This window comes from Lissotriton helveticus, chromosome 7 (assembly GCF_964261635.1).
Source record: "Lissotriton helveticus chromosome 7, aLisHel1.1, whole genome shotgun sequence".
In the NCBI taxonomy this organism is placed as follows: Eukaryota; Metazoa; Chordata; class Amphibia; order Caudata; family Salamandridae; genus Lissotriton; species Lissotriton helveticus.
This window is the reverse complement of record NC_136068.1, coordinates 87,449,243-87,468,510: the sequence shown is the minus strand read 5'-3', so window position 1 is coordinate 87,468,510 and position 19,268 is coordinate 87,449,243. Positions and strand designations below refer to the sequence as shown.

General features: G+C 42.3%; 1 protein-coding gene across 1 annotated transcript in view; it reads right to left on the bottom strand.

The window, feature by feature from the left end:
• The window catches only part of LOC144766635 (cadherin-like protein 26), a 376,180-nt gene that overhangs the window by 92,386 nt on the left and 264,526 nt on the right, over positions 1-19,268 (bottom strand). The window contains exons 10-11 of the mRNA XM_078650421.1: positions 18,989-19,131; positions 3,982-4,212 (exon numbers count right to left, since the gene is read on the bottom strand). Of these exons, the coding sequence (XP_078506547.1) occupies positions 3,982-4,212; positions 18,989-19,131 (374 nt within the window). The remainder of the gene's footprint in view (positions 1-3,981; positions 4,213-18,988; positions 19,132-19,268) is intronic.

Sequence of the window (19,268 nt, the reverse complement as noted above, 5' to 3'; positions counted from 1 at the left end):
TGTTCTTAGTAAGTCTCATACTTACAATCATTCTTTAGCCGCTATCGCTTTAGATGCCGAAAAAGCTTTTGATCGGGTTAATTGGTCATTTATGTTCTCCACTCTTTCTTGGTTTGGTTTTGGCTCCAAATTCATTTCATATATTTCTCTGTTATATTCTTTTCCTACATCTTTTATTTTTGCTAACGGTCTGGTGTCTTATTCCTTTTCTCTTTTTAGGGGTGTGCGTCAAGGATGTCCTCTTTCTCCTCTTCTTTTCATGTTAGCGTTAGAACCTTTTTTGTCTAGGATCAGACTGAATAATGACATTACGGGTTTTCCTTATGGAGGAAATCACTTAAAACTGTCTGCTTATGCAGATGACATTCTTTTATTTATTTCCCATCCTCAGACCTCTATTCCAGCTTTTTTATCTGAAGTTTCTTCGTTTGCAGCGGTCTCAGGTTACAAACTTAATGTAGATAAATGCGAAATTCTTCCTCTTAATAAATATTGCTTTCATGCTGATTTTTTGCTTTCTTCTTTTCATTGGAGTCCCTCTAAAATAAAATATTTGGGTCTCTGGTTTACTCCCTCCATTAAAGACACAGTGACTTTTAAATATTAAAATTTTACAAACAACTCTATCAGACGTCACGACTAGATGGCATCCTATATTTTTGTCTTGGTGGGGTAGGTTAGATTCCATTAAAATGATATTGGTCCCAATAGTTTTATTTTTTCTATCTAATCTTCCTGTCAACCTTCCAAATTCTTGTTTTAAGAACATTTACTCTATTCTTTCTCGCTTCTTGTGGCAAAATAAAAAAGTTAGAATGTCCTTGTCCAAGCTCAAACGTCCTAAACATTTAGGTGGAGTTAATTTTCCGGACTTTTCCTCTTATCATACTTAATTTTTTCTTTCTCATTCCGTTCCTTTTTTGATGGACGCTTCTTCAGATGTTTCTTCCTCTCCGTTATGGGTTCAGGTTGAAGCCTCCTTCTTTCATCCATTTACCTTTCAGGAATTTGTATCTTTATCACATATTCCACAAAAAATGTCTCTTCCGATTCTTAGAAATACAAGAAAACTCTTTCTTCCTCTGTTCATGAAGGGTCTTGGCAACAGGTCGAAATTTTTACAATCTACCATTTGGTACAATCCTCTTATGGTATCTTAAAATCAAAAACAGGACCCTTTTCTGGAAAGACTGGCACTCTCTTGGCCTCTCTTGGATTCATCAACTTTTTCAAGAAGGTCTTTGTATTCCTTTCTCATCTCTCCAGTCTCATTTTTCCCTTCCCTTCTCCTTTCTTCCTCAATATAATTTATTGTGTGCTGCTGTTCTCTCTAGTTATAACTCCCTTCCCGATTCCACTTCTACCACCGTGTCGTCTCCTCTCACTATTCCTTTTCTTTCCTCTTCTTCCTCGGCTTCGCAATTATATAAAAAATTACGAGATATGCCTGATACTAGAAATAAGTCAAAAGTAGAACAAGATTGGGAAATTTATTTGGAAGAATCCTTTCCTATAACATTATGGCATAATATATGGAATAAAATACGGAAATCTTCTAGAGCAGCTAATACTACTCAAACTCTATTTTTTATTTACAACAGATTGTTAGTTACTCCCTCTAAACTACACACTATAGATCCTACTATCTTCTCTACTACATGTTGGTCCTGCCCAAATACACATGCAGATCTCAAACATATGCTTTTTACGTGTCCTTTGATCCACGTTTTTTGGTCCAAAGTATGGGTACAAATTAACACTATTTTCTCTACCAACTTTCCTTTCTCACTCACTCACATTTTTCTAGGTAGTCTATCTGACATATGGTCTTCCTGTGCCTTTAACACCTCCATTATTGATCTCCTCTTGGCTGTGGCATTTCAGCAGATTACTAAATCGTGGAAGGATACCTCAGTCGTTTCCTTTCAGGCTTGGTGGTATGGTGTTTGCTTCAATCACAGATTAGACAGAGCTTATGTATATCCCATTGCACTCGCCATTAAACGTGATCTACTGTGGTTACCGATTACTACCTTTTTGGATAAATCTACTCAATCTCGCCCAACTCATACCCCTTCCATTGAGAAGGTATCCAAACCTCCATGATATGTTTTTCATGATATGTTATCTTAATATTTCATTGCCTGCTGTTAATAACCACTTCTTTTTTATCATATAAGGTTCTTCTTAGAAGCTTTACATTGTTAAATGCTATTTATATTTTCTTCTTCTTCTCTTTTTCCTCATCTTTTTCTTTCTTTTTCTTCCTTTTTCTTATTTCTCTGTCTTATATCGTGGTACAGTATTTCTAACTTGATTGCATTTTACTTGATATTGACAATGTATTGTACTCTTCCTTTATTGCAATCGTTATTTTCAATAAAATTTCTTTTAAACTAAAAAAAAGACAGATCATTAAAGTTAAAAGAAGGTTGTGGCCATAAAAACTTCATTATCTCCAATCCAGAAATCAAATGGCCTGATCTATACTTTTATTGAGATTCAGGGCCAGGAATCTGGAAAAAAATTAAAATAAAATGTACAATAAGTGTTTGTTTATAGATATTCTTAGATGACATTTAAACAAGATGATGCCTTGGTTGACTGCTGAAAGACCTGCCACAAAAACTCAGCTATGTAGAGAAATGATGTGTTGATCACCCAGAAAATGCCAAGCCTAACAGGCAGATTGACCCATTGGTGTTAATAATTCCGTAGGATTGGACTTTTGAGTGGAAACCACAATAAAGATTTTCTTAAGGCCACGTCTCCACCAGTGAATAAGGAGTTCACAAAGTATGAGAAAAATTGAAAATTTGTCAACAAAAGTCAATAGGAAAACTACTGTCATTCAAAATAAATTTAAAAGGTGAAAATGAGCATATTTTAACTGGCCGCCAGAGTGCCTGCCATCCAAAACAAATTCAGAGTTCCCAAAGCCAACACCTCACAAGGTTCAACAGTCACCCTTTGTAAAAATGATGCGAAAAATATATATGTCACTTAGGACCAACCTGGAGACTGTATATAAAGAGGTATCCAGAAGGTCAATGGCACATTGTATGAGTCAAAGGCGATGTCTGGTTAAAAAGTTAAGAAAATGCCAACATCTGCCTGAAGTTGGTGATTGCTCTTGGTCAGAACTTCCACATTTGAACTAAGCAAACATTGAAATCCTTGAAAATGTTTCACTGGACAAACCAAGAGACTAAGGGGCACATTAGGATGGCGTGCGGACTTTGTCCGCCCACCATCCTCGTGGAAAACGGGACTGCCCTCGATCTGAGCGGCGGTCCCGCCATGCACATTATGATGCGCCCCCCACACTGGCGGGCGCATCCTTGATATCCTTGACATCCTTGCTGTGTTTAAGAATGATCAGATGTTGTTTTCAGCTCACCCTGCTCATAGACAATGCAGATGGAAAGCTCTCTTATCCTCTAGTGAAGAGAAGAAGAATGATGCCCTCTTTCCAACTTAAAGAAAAGTGGCATTGTCCATTGCCAGTTGTTCTTATATGGTAATAATTCATTATAATGTTTTTCAGTCTGTTACTACTGATAATTTGCGCTACTGGAATTATTTAGGTCCACAAGGTGGTAAAAGTTGGGCTTAGCATTATAATTTCTCAAGCAATGTTTTGTCATGGTAACAAACTTTGTTAGTTTTTCACCTTTCCAGAACTTTGGTGCAGGCATTAAGTTCCACAGCCATTTTGGAGACAATTTTTTCAACAAAAGCCTTTTTTGTTTGATTATTTTTCAACTGAAAGTGTTTTTTTGCAGAGGGGAGGTTTTCATACAGGACCTACTATTGCTTGGCATGTGTCCTGAAATGTATTTGTTTTGTAAAACATTGCCACCTTCTTTAACTTTAAGAAACACGCACTACTTTGAAATAACCGTAAAACATATATGGAGAAAAACCTTTAGAACTTCACAGCCCCCTTGCTCAGACCTTTTTCACTTCGACCACACTTACCATAAATGTCCTTCAGTTCAAGCTGCTCCTTGAAATGCTCTTTTTCAAGTAGCTCAAAATGGAATGGTCCAGAGTAGGGGTTTATGTCCTTGTCTTCCACTGGCACAGTAACCAGGGCTTCCTCCTGCCCTGCGCATATGAGAATGTACGGCTTCATGATTTTTGGTATGTTATCATTTACATCCTTTATATTGATGACCAGCGTTGCTGTTCCTGTCATTGCTGGAACTCCTGAAAAATGAGGGTAAAAGTTTATCACTTTCAACATCAAGGCGTTGGTAAGGTAAACGAGTAGGCAAAAAGGTTCTTTTTTAACAGAGAGAGTTTGGGAAGACTTACTTTCAAATGTTTTCAACAAGCCCATTGATTAAACCTAAAACATAGTATATAATAATTTTTTACTTGCAACATCAAAAGTCATTTGGGGCATAAGGGAGGAAAATTAAATGAGCCGAAGTGATTCCCTTTTAATCGCCTTATTCTGCTTCAGCTGGAAAATCTTATCATGCATAACTTTTGCCTCCCAGGTGGAGTGGTTGGAATTTATCTGAATTCCACAACTCTAGGCTGTTGTAAATTTACAGCAACAAGTAGTAGAATGAAGGAACTTTTTTGTTCCTGCTCACTTTCCATTCGCAGAGTTTGTCGAGTTTTCTGCACTCCGCGCTCTGTGGAGCTCATGGATTGCAGACAACTCTGCTCCACGTAGTGCAGCGGATTGTTTTCTACGCTTGCGAACGGTATGTTGCCGAGCGTGAGCTGCCGCTCGGGTAGAATTTCTACATGAGCGGCAGGAAGATCAGCGTGAACGGCAGTTCGCACTGCACTGCGCCAATTGCAGAGCTCCGGAGAGTTTTTTGTCACTTTTGCGGATTTCCGCATAGCAAAACTCAGGGAACTACACCAGGCCTGCAATATTCCCTAGTATAATCAGAATTTTGCAGAATAAATGTAGATATGTTATCCTAAAAGTATTACCCCAACTGGTCAATTATTTTGTCATAAAATCCACATGTCCGCTAATCAGCTGTTATTGAAAATGGTCCTGCATGCCTAACGGAGTTACAGCAGCCAAATCATTCCAGTGACTACCACATGTTTCATTCATATACACTCTCCATAGAGGGAGAACTAATGAGCAAGTTACTCTAAGAGCCTATTTCTAGATAAAAATCCATTTCTCATTTTGTCAGTCCAGTTTCAAAGTGTACCCAATCTTAGTTGAGTCTGAAGTGTGTTTTTTACGGATCTGTCTTTTTCTCAGGTGGACTGATTCAATAACTCCTAGCTAAGCTTGGTAAAACATCCGTCCCAATCCCCGAACTAAGGGGCTCATTAGGATGGCGGACGGACCTGCGTCCGTCCGCCACCCTAGAGGAGGAGGGACCGTCCGCAGGGGCAGCGGCGGTCCCTCCAGTGCAATTAGGATGGGACCGCCAGCCTGGCGGTCACATCCCCAATATTTAACATTGCGGCGGGTGCTGCTTGAAGCAGCACCCGCCACAAGGTTAAATATGCATGCTTAGCATTTGCATGCACAAAGCGGCAGGCACCGCGCGGTGCCTGCCGCTTCGTGTACGCAAATGCAGGGGGGTACCATAGGTACCCCCCATGTGCACCCCCCTCCCCCCCAATCACCCTGGGGGCCCGCAACGGGCCCCCAAAGAAATCACCGTATGCCTTTCCACGGCAGAGAATCTGCAGCGGAAAGGCATCTGTTTTCCGCCATCCTAATATGTTAGAGCTTTTCCGCCGCGGTCGGAAGGCGACCACGGCGGAAAAGCTGCGGACCGATTTTGAGACCCACCGCCATCCTAATTTGGCGGTGGGTCTTTTGTGCCTCCCCAGCGGTTTTCCCGCATCCTCCGGGCCGGCGGTGGCTTCCGCCGCCCCGGAGGATGCGGGGAAACCGCGATCGTAATGTGCCCCTAAGTGCGAAGATTCTTCTGGCTATAGGCCAATTTTTATCTGCTAGAGATTAATCTGGAAATGTAACAGTGATACCAACTTTAACTAGAGAAATCATGACTTGGATGCCACCAGCAAACAGAAGTCACATGAAGCAAAACACAAAATCCCATCACGGTGTCTCGTAAGAGGGCCTATATTGATGGAGAAGTCACAGAGCATAAAGAAGCCTTACCACCTGGTGAGTACCCGAATATCTGGCACAGAATATCGATGGGATGCAATATCGAGAAAAAAAGTCTAGATTTTCTATACCTAACTCCCCATATGTGTTCCTAATGGGTACATATAGCTTCAAGATGTGCATATGTGGAGTTTGGAACAGAAAATTTAGACTTCCCTATGTTAATGTATTTTTCAATATTTTGTCCTTAGATATTCTTATACCATGATATTCTGGGGTCAATATTGAATATTAGAACATTGGAATGTTCGGAGCTCCATTGAAAGCAATGGAATGCTCCGGGCTTATAATGGCTGGTATAAGCCTGGAGCTCCAACATTCCAATGCTTCTTTGTTCACAGCTCTGGCTGTGAACAAAGGCTTCAGGGAGCCTGAGGGGATTCCAATCCCCTCACGCTCCCATAAAGCTTTGTTATTTTTTGTTAGAACATTCTGCCCTCTAGTGGCACAATGTTCGAATAGCCTTATAGCCCTTCGTAGCTGGGCTATACCGGCAATTAAAGTCCCTCTCCCTTGTTAAAGGCCCTCGCCTTCGGCTTGGGCCTTTAACACTGGAGAGGGACTTTAAAAGCCGGTATAGCCCTCTATGGCGGGCTATAAGGTTATAGTACAGTCTTACCTTCAGCAAGGGTCAAAGGCAGATATTTTAGATTCTTGGATGATTTTGTTCACACTGATGAGCTACAGTCAGATCTAGATTCTAGACGGGATTTCTTTTCCCACCCCACCGCTCCCTCCAGTTATTATAAATGCTGTTGTCGCATCCCTCTTCAAGTATTGAACTGGTCTTCACCTAGGAAAGCCTGCCAAGCCTAGACCTACAAGTTATGCAGGAGCCTTCTTCCCAGCTGCTTTATTACAGCTACGATTCAGAAAAGGGGTGGTGATGAACAGAGTGTCTGAATTAAGCAGACCACTCTTACCCAGTCCAAAGATCAGGGCTTGATCCATCACCGTTATTTAGCTCACTGCCCCATCCCAGCTCAGAACCTGGCTATATGCAAATTAGCCTGTCCCTGGCCCAGTGCATCATGGGAACAGGGCAGACCAAACTACCAAGCCAATTCTTCACCAGAAAGGAGACAAGCTTCCGGGGACCGGTTTCTGCCATTTCAGGCGTCGTCGGCCCAGCTTGCTTGAATCCTGATGGAGCAGTGAGCAAGGGACTCATGTCTGAGTATACCCTGCCACACCTATAGTGGCCAAAAACGATTCAGAAAAGGGGTGGTGATGAACAGAGTGTCTGAATTAAGCAGACCACTCTTACCCAGTCCAAAGATCAGGGCTTGATCCATCACCGTTATTTAGCTCACTGCCCCATCCCTGCTCAGAACCTGGCTATATGCAAATTAGCCTGTCCCTGGCCCAGTGCATCATGGGAACAGGGCAGACCAAACTACCAAGCCAATTCTTCACCAGAAAGGAGACAAGCTTCCGGGGACCGGTTTCTGCCATTTCAGGCGTCGTCGGCCCAGCTTGCTTGAATCCTGATGGAGCAGTGAGCAAGGGACTCATGTCTGAGTATACCCTGCCACACCTATAGTGGCCAAAAACGATTCAGAAAAGGGGTGGTGATGAACAGAGTGTCTGAATTAAGCAGACCACTCTTACCCAGTCCAAAGATCAGGGCTTGATCCATCACCGTTATTTAGCTCACTGCCCCATCCCAGCTCAGAACCTGGCTATATGCAAATTAGCCTGTCCCTGGCCCAGTGCATCATGGGAACAGGGCAGACCATACTACCAAGCCAATTCTTCACCAGAAAGGAGACAAGCTTCCGGGGACCGGTTTCTGCCATTTCAGGCGTCGTCGGCCCAGCTTACTTGAATCCTGATGGAGCAGTGAGCAAGGGACTCATGTCTGAGTATACCCTGCCACACCTATAGTGGCCAAAAACGATTCAGAAAAGGGGTGGTGATGAACAGAGTGTCTGAATTAAGCAGACCACTCTTACCCAGTCCAAAGATCAGGGCTTGATCCATCACCGTTATTTAGCTCACTGCCCCATCCCAGCTCAGAACCTGGCTATATGCAAATTAGCCTGTCCCTGGCCCAGTGCATCATGGGAACAGGGCAGACCAAACTACCAAGCCAATTCTTCACCAGAAAGGAGACAAGCTTCCGGGGACCGGTTTCTGCCATTTCAGGCGTCGTCGGCCCAGCTTGCTTGAATCCTGATGGAGCAGTGAGCAAGGGACTCATGTCTGAGTATACCCTGCCACACCTATAGTGGCCAAAAACGATTCAGAAAAGGGGTGGTGATGAACAGCTACAGCACAGGGAAGCTCGTCGGTTCCTACTGAATATCAAATCCGGCTCTAGGACGGTGCGACCGGTGCCACTGCACCGGGTGCTGACTTCGGGTGGTGCTGTGTTTGCAGGTATATTACAGATTTAAGAGCACCTGCTGCTGCCTTCCTTGCCTAGAACAATCTCCAGACAACAATAACAATGTTAAGATAACTCCAGTGATTAATGTTCTTCCTGGAGTGGGATCAAAGTTTTGTGTACTGATAGTTTTGACTCATCATAAAGTAGCGCAGAGGGTTAATATATCTGATGCAAAGGACATGTACCATGCAGAACACAAGGTGCATATAATGTAAATAGCTTAGTGCTTTTGTTAGAGAGACACTTTTTTTACTTGCAGTGTATCAGTTAAAATCTTAAATATAAAACAGTGAGCTAATAACTGTCATCAAAAACTGCCTGCAAACTGCAAGAAATAGATTAGAGCTTTCTGATTTTTTCCCCCAGTCTTTCATTATTCTAATGTTGCAAAAGGGGTTATTTTCCATAAAAAACAAAATTCACACACACACATATATGTATGTATATATATATATATATATATATATGTGTGAAAGCAATGCGCCAGGCGCTTCGAGAGGGCTCACCATGAAAACATCGACTATCCAGCCTTCATTAGACCCACTCGGTCTCACAGCCTCCCTCCAAAGGTTTGTTCAGAAGTCCGACCCGTTTCGGGGCAGACACGCCCCTTTTTCATGGACATAAACAATGTACACATTACACTCACCAATTCGATTTGAATGCAATTTATTCAAAACGGGGCCGTCCTAAGTGGGCGTGGCTCATCATGCTATGCTCCCAGGCATGCTGGAAGCTGTAGTCTCTGATGGTGAGTGTCAATTGTTCCTTAAGTAGGTTGTGCACAATTGTCTTTGATTTGTCATCTTGATTATTTCACCTCCTAGTTGAAGTTAGGGGGGTAGGCTCTGGGACGATAATCATTTTCATGATGTTTCATGCTGTACAAACAAAGATAAGTATCTTCGCTCCAGTCCTCCTCATGTTGTTAGCTTCAAGCGTTCGACGAAGCGGAGCCCCTCCCACGATGTTTTCATGGTGAGCCCTCTCGAAGCGCCTGGCGCATTGCTTTCACACATATATATATATATATATATATATATATATATATATATATATATATATATATATATATATATATATATATATATTACCTACTGGCGGTCGCCAGTAGGTATATATAGTTAGGATTTTTTCTCTATGGGATTTTTGAAAATTCTATGTCTAATAACTTTGGCGTTTGTGGACGGAATTGGCTGAAATTTTCAGGAAAATGGCACATTTTGTTTCTGAGCAGCCCTTGAAAATTTGGGGGGGGTTCGTCAAGGGGGGGCCGAGAAAAAAGGGGGGTCCCAAAACGTGTTTTTAACATTGAGTTTTCCATAGGGCGGTTGGCCTCACTTTTAGCCCGAACGGCTGAATGGATTTGCAGGAAACTTGGCAAAATTGTAGGGACTGGTAGCCCGATGTGCCTTTTGTAGGTCTCAATATATGTGCTACAGTGGATTTTGAGAAATTAACGTTTAAAAAAGATATATATCTGTAACAGCGGACCGGGCAGCGCTCCAGTACGCGTACTTTTCGCGCAACGGAGCTTTGTGAAGCGAAGCTGATTGGTTCTCCGGCGTCTGTAAACATTCCAAACAGTCCGTAGCGGCCGCCATCTTGTCTCTCGGTAGGATCGAGAGACAAGAGGAGGCCAAAGCGAAGGGGCAAATGACCATAAGGGGGCATAGTAGATCCTCGCTGACCCCCTAGGTTTGATGTGTAAGTTTTAAAAGGGCCCCGCGGGGCAAAAAAAAAAAATAATAATAATAATCGAACGGCTGAATGGATTTGCACGAAACTTGGTAAAATATTAGGGACTGGTAGCCCGATGTGCCTTTGCTAGGTCTCAATATATGTGCTCCAGTGGATTTTGAGAAATTAACGTTCAAAAAAAGATATATATCTGTAACAGCGCTCCGCTTCGCGTAACGGAGGTTTGCGAAGCTGATTGGTCATTCTGTCACTGGGCTATAGTTGGGCTACATCTGGCTGATATTTGGGCTATATTTGTTTTTTTTGTCTCTGGCGGCCATCTTTGGGCTACATTGGGCTACATTGGGCTTCATTGGGCTTCATTGGGCTACATTGGGCTACATTTGGGCTCCAACATATATATAGGCCAATGTAGCCCAATATATATTTTTCAAAGTTAATTTTCGTAAAAACCACTGGAGCATATATCTTGAGACATAGCAAAGGCACATCGGGCTACCAGTCCCTACAATTTTGCCAAGTTTCGTGGAAATCCATTCAGCCGTTCGAGCTAAAAGTGAGTCCAACCGCCCTATGGAAATGAAGGAAATGAATGGGTAATTTGTAATTAGCAAATAGCTCATCGCAAACTAGGAATGGTAAAGAATCGCTATTTATTCCTTAAAGTTTGCTATTTAGGAAATGCAAAAAACTTTGATGATACATATGGCGGTTCATCTCTAACAAGATAAGAAGCATAGGGATAGATTTATGATGACTGGCGCATCACCAGGGATGTGTTAGTCATTCTGTGCCGCTGTTCCGTCACCTATGGTGTGCTGCATTTACAATGCGGCGCATCATGGGGCAAAAACAGCACAGATGCGTGATGTATCTGTGCCGTAAAGGTGGCGCATTGCTGGAGTTGTATCGCAAGTGTGATGAAGCTCCAGCAAGGGTCGGGGGTGCCCCTGTCGCAGGGTTTCTGTTCTCACACAGAACTGTGGACAGAGGATTGGAACCTCGGCGAATTAGGGTGTCCCAAAACTCACCTTAGTAATCAAAAACCCCTTAGCAAGCTAGGTACAGTGTCATATTGGATATAACAAACTCTCAATGTTTAGACAATCCAGAATATGAACTTATAGTACCTCAGGATACGTGGAACTCATGAACAGTCGGTCGTTATATATTTTTTAGAAACCAGAACATGGAGTTAAGAAGAACACATGTGTATTTGAAATGTTTATTTACTAATGCCGTCTTCTCAGGCGTAGTATCTTAGATAATACAAGTACACATATTATCAGTAGCAAAATTACCAGCATAGTTACTAGTACATAAAAAGCGAATGGTGACAGTATGTTAACATGCTGTAAATGAATAAGAGTTAGCAACACTTATAAGCAGCCACGGGCCGTGGAGGGAGTTACGGTGGGGCAGGGAGGCGGGGAGGGGGAGGGGCAGGGTGGAGAGGGCTCCACCCTGCCCCTCCCCCTCCCCGCCTCCCTGCCCCACCGTAACTCCCTCCACGGCCCGCGGCTGCTTATATCTCACCCTCCCTAATACACATATTATATTATTTGCTAAGAAGGTCTGTTTGTGTTGGTTTAGGGCGTGCCCATACTTTAGTGTCTTAGATTTGAAGGAATCACATCAGCATACACCAGCTCTCTCTTCATGTGAACCGCATCAACTGTTGTGTATGTGTGTTCGGCAAAGCAATATAAAACCCGCCTCATGCCCAGAATTGGCAGAAGCTGCACTTATGTTATGAGTATGAAGTCGTGGAGATCAGACCTCATAACAATTCTGTATCGTGTTGTTCTTGAAACTTCAGCACTCGCTGTACAGATATAGTTTAACAAGCAAAGCAGATAGTAGAGCAATAACATATTATTCTCATGTAAACCACGATGAACTACTAGGTTGAAAGCTAAAGCAACAACTAAGTGTCGTGTGCAGAAGTTGCAAAAAAGGAAAAATGGCGTTTAAACCGGTAATGAGCCCATGCTAACTTAACACGGTGTAAAGATATCCAGGACCTAGATGACACCTCCCCATGATCCGGAAACGAACTGAATAAGATAATAGAAGTGCCATCTGATGAGAGCAGATTGCAACTTTATATGTGGACGGTCCGCAAGGTAAAACATTAAAAACTAGGAAAATTTAATGCTAAAGAAAAATAAAACAGCCAAGTACTTTATCGAGTGTTAAGCCAATAGGCAAGCTAAATAATAAAAACTTGACAAATAAGTCAATGAATTGTCAATGAAATGCTAGTACTCAGCATATCAAACATGAAAAAGGTCTATGACATAACTGTGTATGCAAAATAAGCTGCAACAGCCTCCAATAGGAAGTCACCGTCTTCATCCGAAAAGAGTTCAGCCATCCAATTTAAAAGCGGAAAAGAACATACGTGCTCTCCCAGCACCGGATCCTCTATCACCATCAGAGGACAGCTCGGTGGGTTTTCAAGAAAGCTCTGTTCCAAGAAAGACTGTGTTGCCGCCAGTAAATTCCAGGGACCAATTAGTCCATGCATCAATGCCACAGCCATAATCCTTTCGCCAGGACAAACCAACTCGTGAGTAATGATAGGAGTCATCAGCTGATTAAAGTCGACGTCAGGAGAAACCGGTCCGCAGAGACACAAATCAATGGCCCAATCGAAATCACAGGTCAGGCAGTGAAATACAGGCTGGACACAGGTGAAGTAGGAGAATCGAAAAGATAATCCATATGCCGTGCTTAATATCGCCAACGGCATTGTGCCATAATATTCTAGCATGCGATTGCGGAACAGTGTCAGCAGCTGCAGTGCGGGAGCTTGCACAGGAGGGACATCCATATTTAAAAATGTAAAAAAGCACAAGAGCGTCCGCTGGTAATGCAAGTAAAAATGGGAATCCACGAAGCAGAGTGGAAAAAATAGAATGAAAGAAAGCAGGGATGACTCCAAAGATTTTCTCAAATGAAGTCACGAGACCACTGGTAACAACTTTAAAAAAGTGCGCCAGGGCCTTTGTGGAGGACGCGTTAAAGATAGTCCGAACCATCTTGCTGAAATGGAAAGGCAAATCTGTATTGAAAAGGGTCTGCACCTCTGTACGGGTGTTCGCTATGTGAAGCACGAAAGTTTCACGGGCCGAACTCAAGGCCACCTCTCTCTGAGACAAAAGAGCTCTTATTCTTGCCATGCCGTTGAAATGTGCTCCCAAGGTTGGTATTTGTGGCAAGATTGAAAACTCCCTATGTTCATGTGTGGGAGGAAATAGAACATTTCTGCAGCAAATAACCCGTTCACTTACTGTTACGATAAAAGGAATACTTTTAATTAACCCAGAACAATCTTCATTATTGAGCATCAAATAACTACCATTTTCCAACAACTTGAACGTGGGGATGATAGCAGGAACTGGCGTGCCTTGCAACACGCAAGCCATATTTGGTCGGTGTTTGTTGCATGAACCGTGTAACTGTATGTGCCTACACATTAGTGAATGATCTGGCATCTCAGTGCATTCCTCTCCATTCAGATAAACTTCTTGATCATCTTTGAAACATCTGTATGTGTATGGAAGCGACCAGACCTCATGAAGAAATGCACTACCTAAAGGTTCATAACAACCTATTGGTATATATTTCATACAATTTGAAAACTTATATAAAGCAAAAGGCAGCGTTATTAAACCGTGGATAAGGCACGTTGCCAAAAAACCCGCAATCCTCTGCTGAAGATGTCACTGAGCATGTCATGAATGATGTAATATGTGACATCATCAGCAGTGGATTACGGGTAATAGTATCTCTAGTTTACTCCCCTATAGCTGTCTTTCTTTTAACATAAGTGTCTGTTTCCTTCCCTTATACTTACTGTTCTTTTTTAAAAAAAAGAAATTTTGGTTCACTTCCGGTTCGCGTACCGGCGAGCGAACTGGGAAGCGAACTACGAGAAATAGAGGTTGGCACAGTTCCAAATATTGTACCAATTTTTTAATAACGGGGAGGTAGTTCTGAAAAGAACTTTTTTTTTTATTGTTTTTGTTGTTTTATATTTTTTTTATTATTTTTCTGAACATTTTTTTACTTTTTTTGAATTTTTCTGAACAGTTTTATATTTTTTGGGGTTTTTCTTGGAGGGGGCAATGAAAACGATTCATTGTAAAGGGCTCAACAGGAGCAACAAAATAAAAAAAAAGTATTTATTATTTGGGGCGTTTCGTACAAACTTGCATATGATTGTCAATAGCTCTGTTGATCAGAGTGATGCTACTTTCTCTGTAGCAAATGAATCCATTGCAATGTACGCAGACTTGTTTTACTTCACCAAATCTCATTTGTATATTTGGCACCATCTCCCTGCCCTCTGGTCCCGTTACTTCCGGTACAACAGATCTTCTGGCCATAATAGGGAGATTATCTAGGTCGTTCCGAAACTGTGCAGCACTGTAGTTGTTAGGATGCCACCTAGTCATATGGCGATGCATTGTGTAGTTTCCGAAACTGTATTTTTTTCTCGGTCCCTCTGGACAGTCTATCTTGACATATAAGGCAAGTTACGTATCTTGCATTTACTTTTTTCTGACCTTTGGGAATTTTAAAAAATTGCCAAATGAAGTTTTCTTTCCGGTGAGACGTCCTGGGCTCCTCAGGCAAAAACTGCCTCTCTTCGTGCTCGTCGTCCTGTTCCTCTTCTTCCTCTTCTTGTTGAATTATAACTTGAGCAGGTGGTCCACTCTTCCTTGGATGTGGTGGAGGTGGTGGGGAAGCACCAGCTGAAGCTACTAAAGAAGCCATTGCTCACTGGTAACAAAGGGTCTTTCTCTCACAATGATGAAAGTCAGAGTGAGGAAAGAAGGAGGGATTTTCATCATTTGGGAAAAACAAGAGTTCTCAACCAATGAAAAGTGTTCATTTTAGATTATATGACCTAGTCTTACATCATTAGGAAACCAAAAGTGAAATGAACCAATGAAAAGTGTTATTACCAAGTCACATGACCTGCTGTGTTTACGTTAAGCGCTTTGCAGGGCCTCCCGGTTTGCTTCCAGAAACCTGCGCTTTGCGACTCGCTTCGCGTACCAGTTCGCTAACGTAGCACGTCATATGACGTATCACGCGACAACGTGAAACGTCATGCGGACGGGAGGCGTCACGATGTTGTTTTCTAACGCGGCAGTTGCGGTAAAGAAACGTTTACCGGCTCGCGGTCTATTTCGCGGCATCAAGGTCAGCTAACGGGAAGCTTCCCGATTCGCGAAGCGGGAACGAAGAAAAAAAAATATTTAAAAAAAAAATTATTCATAAACATATAAAATATATTTTTGGATTTAAAGAAGAATACATTTTACAGCTACAGATATTAGCTGTTAAAAAACCAATGAAATTCACTGAAAAAACCATAGGTTATAGACCATATATAGTTAGGAATTAGCATTTACAAAACCTTGAAAATTCACTGAAAAAACCATAGGTTATAGACCATATATAGTTAGGAATTAGCATTTAAAAAACCTTATTTTACTCACACAAAACCATTGAAATTCAATATATAGTTAGTTGCACTAACTATATATCGCACACCCGCAATCCACTGCTGATGATGTCACATATTACATCATTCATGACATGGTCAGTGACATCACTGATGACATCACTGATGACATCTCAAATGACATCACTGATGACATCACTGATGACATCACTGATGACAACATCCAGTGACTGTATGTTTCTGTAAAGTTAAAATGTGTCTTACATATTGAAGAATGAGTGGAAGTATAAGTGTCTGGACAAAGGATTTAGTAGGTGCATGACTGAATGTATGAGTGAGTGATTAAATGTGTCTCACTGAGTGCATGGGTTAGTGACTAAACTGTCTTAATTTGTGCATCATTATGTCTGTTGTTCTGTAAACTGCTGCATGTGTTGATCAGTAGCTATATGATTAACTATATGGGTTACTGATTGATTGTCCAAGTATTTGTATGGGAGACTGAGTGTGTGTGTGGCTGGCTGGGAGGTGTGTGACTCTGTGCAGATCAATGTGTACTTGTATCAATGATTGTATAAGAAGGTAAGTATGTGTTAGTATATGTTTGAAAATGTAAGGTGCTCTATGTTTAACTGTATAGACAAGAAAATGGAAGTGTCATTGATTCTTTACAGGACTGACTAGGTGTGTGAGTAACTCCATGGATGAGTGGCAGACTGTGAGTGTCTGTATAGGTGTATGAGTGCATATGATAGTGTTGTAAAGATGAGTGATTGTATGTATGAATGATTGTATAGGTGAATGAGTGAATGTGTGTGTAGACATAGGAATCAGTGAGTGCGTATGTAGTAACTAGTATTGGTGTGTCAATGGTTTCAAAAATTATACTCTGTATTTAACACTGGGTGAAACAGAGGTTATATTAAAATGTGAGGAGATGCATTGTATTGTCACATGAATGATATCATCAGTGATGTGGTCATTGATGTCAAATGAGATGTCATCAGTGATGTCATCAGTGATGTCATCAGTGATGTCATTTGAGATGTCATCAGTGATGTCATCAGTGATGTCACTGACCATGTCATGAATGATGTAATATGTGACATCATCAGCAGTGGATTGCGGGTGCGCGATATATAGTTAGTGCAACTAACTATATATTGAATTTCAATGGTTTTGTGTGAGTAAAATAAGGTTTTTTAAATGCTAATTCCTAACTATATATGGTCTATAACCTATGGTTTTTTCAGTGAATATATATATATATAATTAAATGTAACCTCCAACTATGGCGTAATGTTTTAAATTCTGAGTTTGTGCTTCTCCAGACCAAGCACTCTTAAACTATACTGCCTACCAGCATGGATGACGTGCTTCCTACACCTTATAGTCCTCTGTCTTATGTAACATTCCTATACACTGATTTACACACATAGGATTGGTTGTCTCTGTGTAATGGGTGTGCGAAGTGGTCTGACACCCTACACTAGCATGAGCGGCACTATGAATCTAATTAAATGCATCTGAGAGAGCATGGTTATGGAGACTTGAGGGGCATTATTAAAGGGTGGTGGTGAGGGAATCTGTGGCGGAGGTGGTCATTGGCAGCCGCCAACAAACATTGTCACACAGGGTGCCACCAGCACTAAAGCCGGCCCTGCTGAATATGTTGTCAATCTACTTGTTTGAACTGGACTTAAATTTAACACTCTGGCTTGAATACCGGTGTGAGGTCAGTGCTTAATTTTATCCAGTGGTTGCTGGTGGGGGCCATCAGCACTCATTTTTGGGGACCAGCAGTTGTTTTTCCTCATCAGATGTTTCCTAATAGAAAGAGAGGGAAAGCACACAAAGTGGGGCAAAGTAAGAAGAGATGGAGGGAAAAACAATTGCATAGGGAGGAAACTGGATATTGCAGGAGTGAAATAAAGGTCAGGGAGTGCCGGTACTAGATTGAAGAGGAATGAGGTTGAATTAAGACTATGCAGATACTTAATGCCACATGCCACAGCCTTCTTTCTGAGCAGAGCTTTGAGCACCAACACAAATCTTTTCACAAATTCAGCACTGGGTGGGGTGTCTGATTTTACTTCCAAACATCTATCCAACATTTCCAAGGTTGCTGACATTTTCAGAGGCCTTCAGAGTTTTCTGACCTTTTCACAAACATAAAAAGAGGGATGATGAGATTTTTTTGATAATGGGTCTCTGCTTTGGAATGACATTTCTGTGACACATGAAACACTAGTAAATGGTATGTATTTTTTGAGCATTTAACAACTGCCCTTTTACGTACAGTCCAGAGTGTAACAGAACTTGCACTACTCAATTTCAGCACGCATGCAGATCACGCGACTTATCACTACGTACGATAACTTATCCAATCGTTCACTCACTTATTCACTTATTCCCACTCATCCACTCAATGGCAGTGGCTCATACACTGACCAAACATTGGCTCACTCATCATCAGCTAACAATTTCCTCCATGACCTTCATGCCCATATTTTTAACCAACCTCTCACCCACACACTGATGCCCTCAATCACAATGCACCTACCCACTCAGACATTCATCCACGGGCTTGCTCAAACATGGGGCTCATTAGGATGGCGGACGGACTTGCGTCCGTCCACCACCCTAGAGTAGGAGGGACCGTCCGCATGGGCTGCGGCGGTCCCTCCGTGCAAATTAGGATGTGACCGCCACCCTGGCGGTCACATCCTGGATATTTAACATTGCGGCGGGTGCAGCTTCAAGCTGCACCCGCCGCAATGTTAAAAAAGCATACATTGCATATGTATGCAGCAAGCAGCAGGCACCGCGCGGTGCCTGCCGCTTGCTGCATACATATGCAGGGGGGTACCATAGGTACCCCCCATGTGCACCCCCCCAGCCCCCCTTCACCCAGGGGGCCCGCAACGGGCCCCCGCAGTGAAGCTCCGTATGCTTTTACACGGCGGAATATCCGCCGTGTAAAAGCATTTCTTTCTGTGCATCCTAATATGGTGGACGGTGTCTGAGAGACACCGTCACCATATTACAGCTTTTCCGCCGCGGTTGTAAGCCAACCGCGGCGGAAAAGCTGCGGACGGAAACCAGGACCCACCAGCCATCCTAATGTGGCGGTGGGTCTTTGGTGGGTCCGCTGCGGTTTTTCTGCATCCTCCGGGCCGGCGGTGGATTCCGCCGGCCCAGAGGATGCGGAAAAACCGCCATCCTAATGAGCCCCATAGTGTTGATTTGAACATATCACGTCATTTGATCAGTAACTTACCATCATCCACTGCCAGCAGAATGGCAGTGTAGGTGTTATTTATTACATAGTCTGACTCTCTATCCACACTAGTCTTGGAGGTGATAACACCTGTATGTTCATCCACTGATATCCATCCTGCTGGGTCTGAAAGCACCTGGTACCTGTGTAATTGAATATGTAAAGATGTTATGCAAATACATTGTATTTTGTTCTTCATGACCAGTACAGAACAGCCTAATTATCTGATTAATTCTTTCTGAAAATATTGCTGCAAGTCAACAAAGAGAATTATCATCAA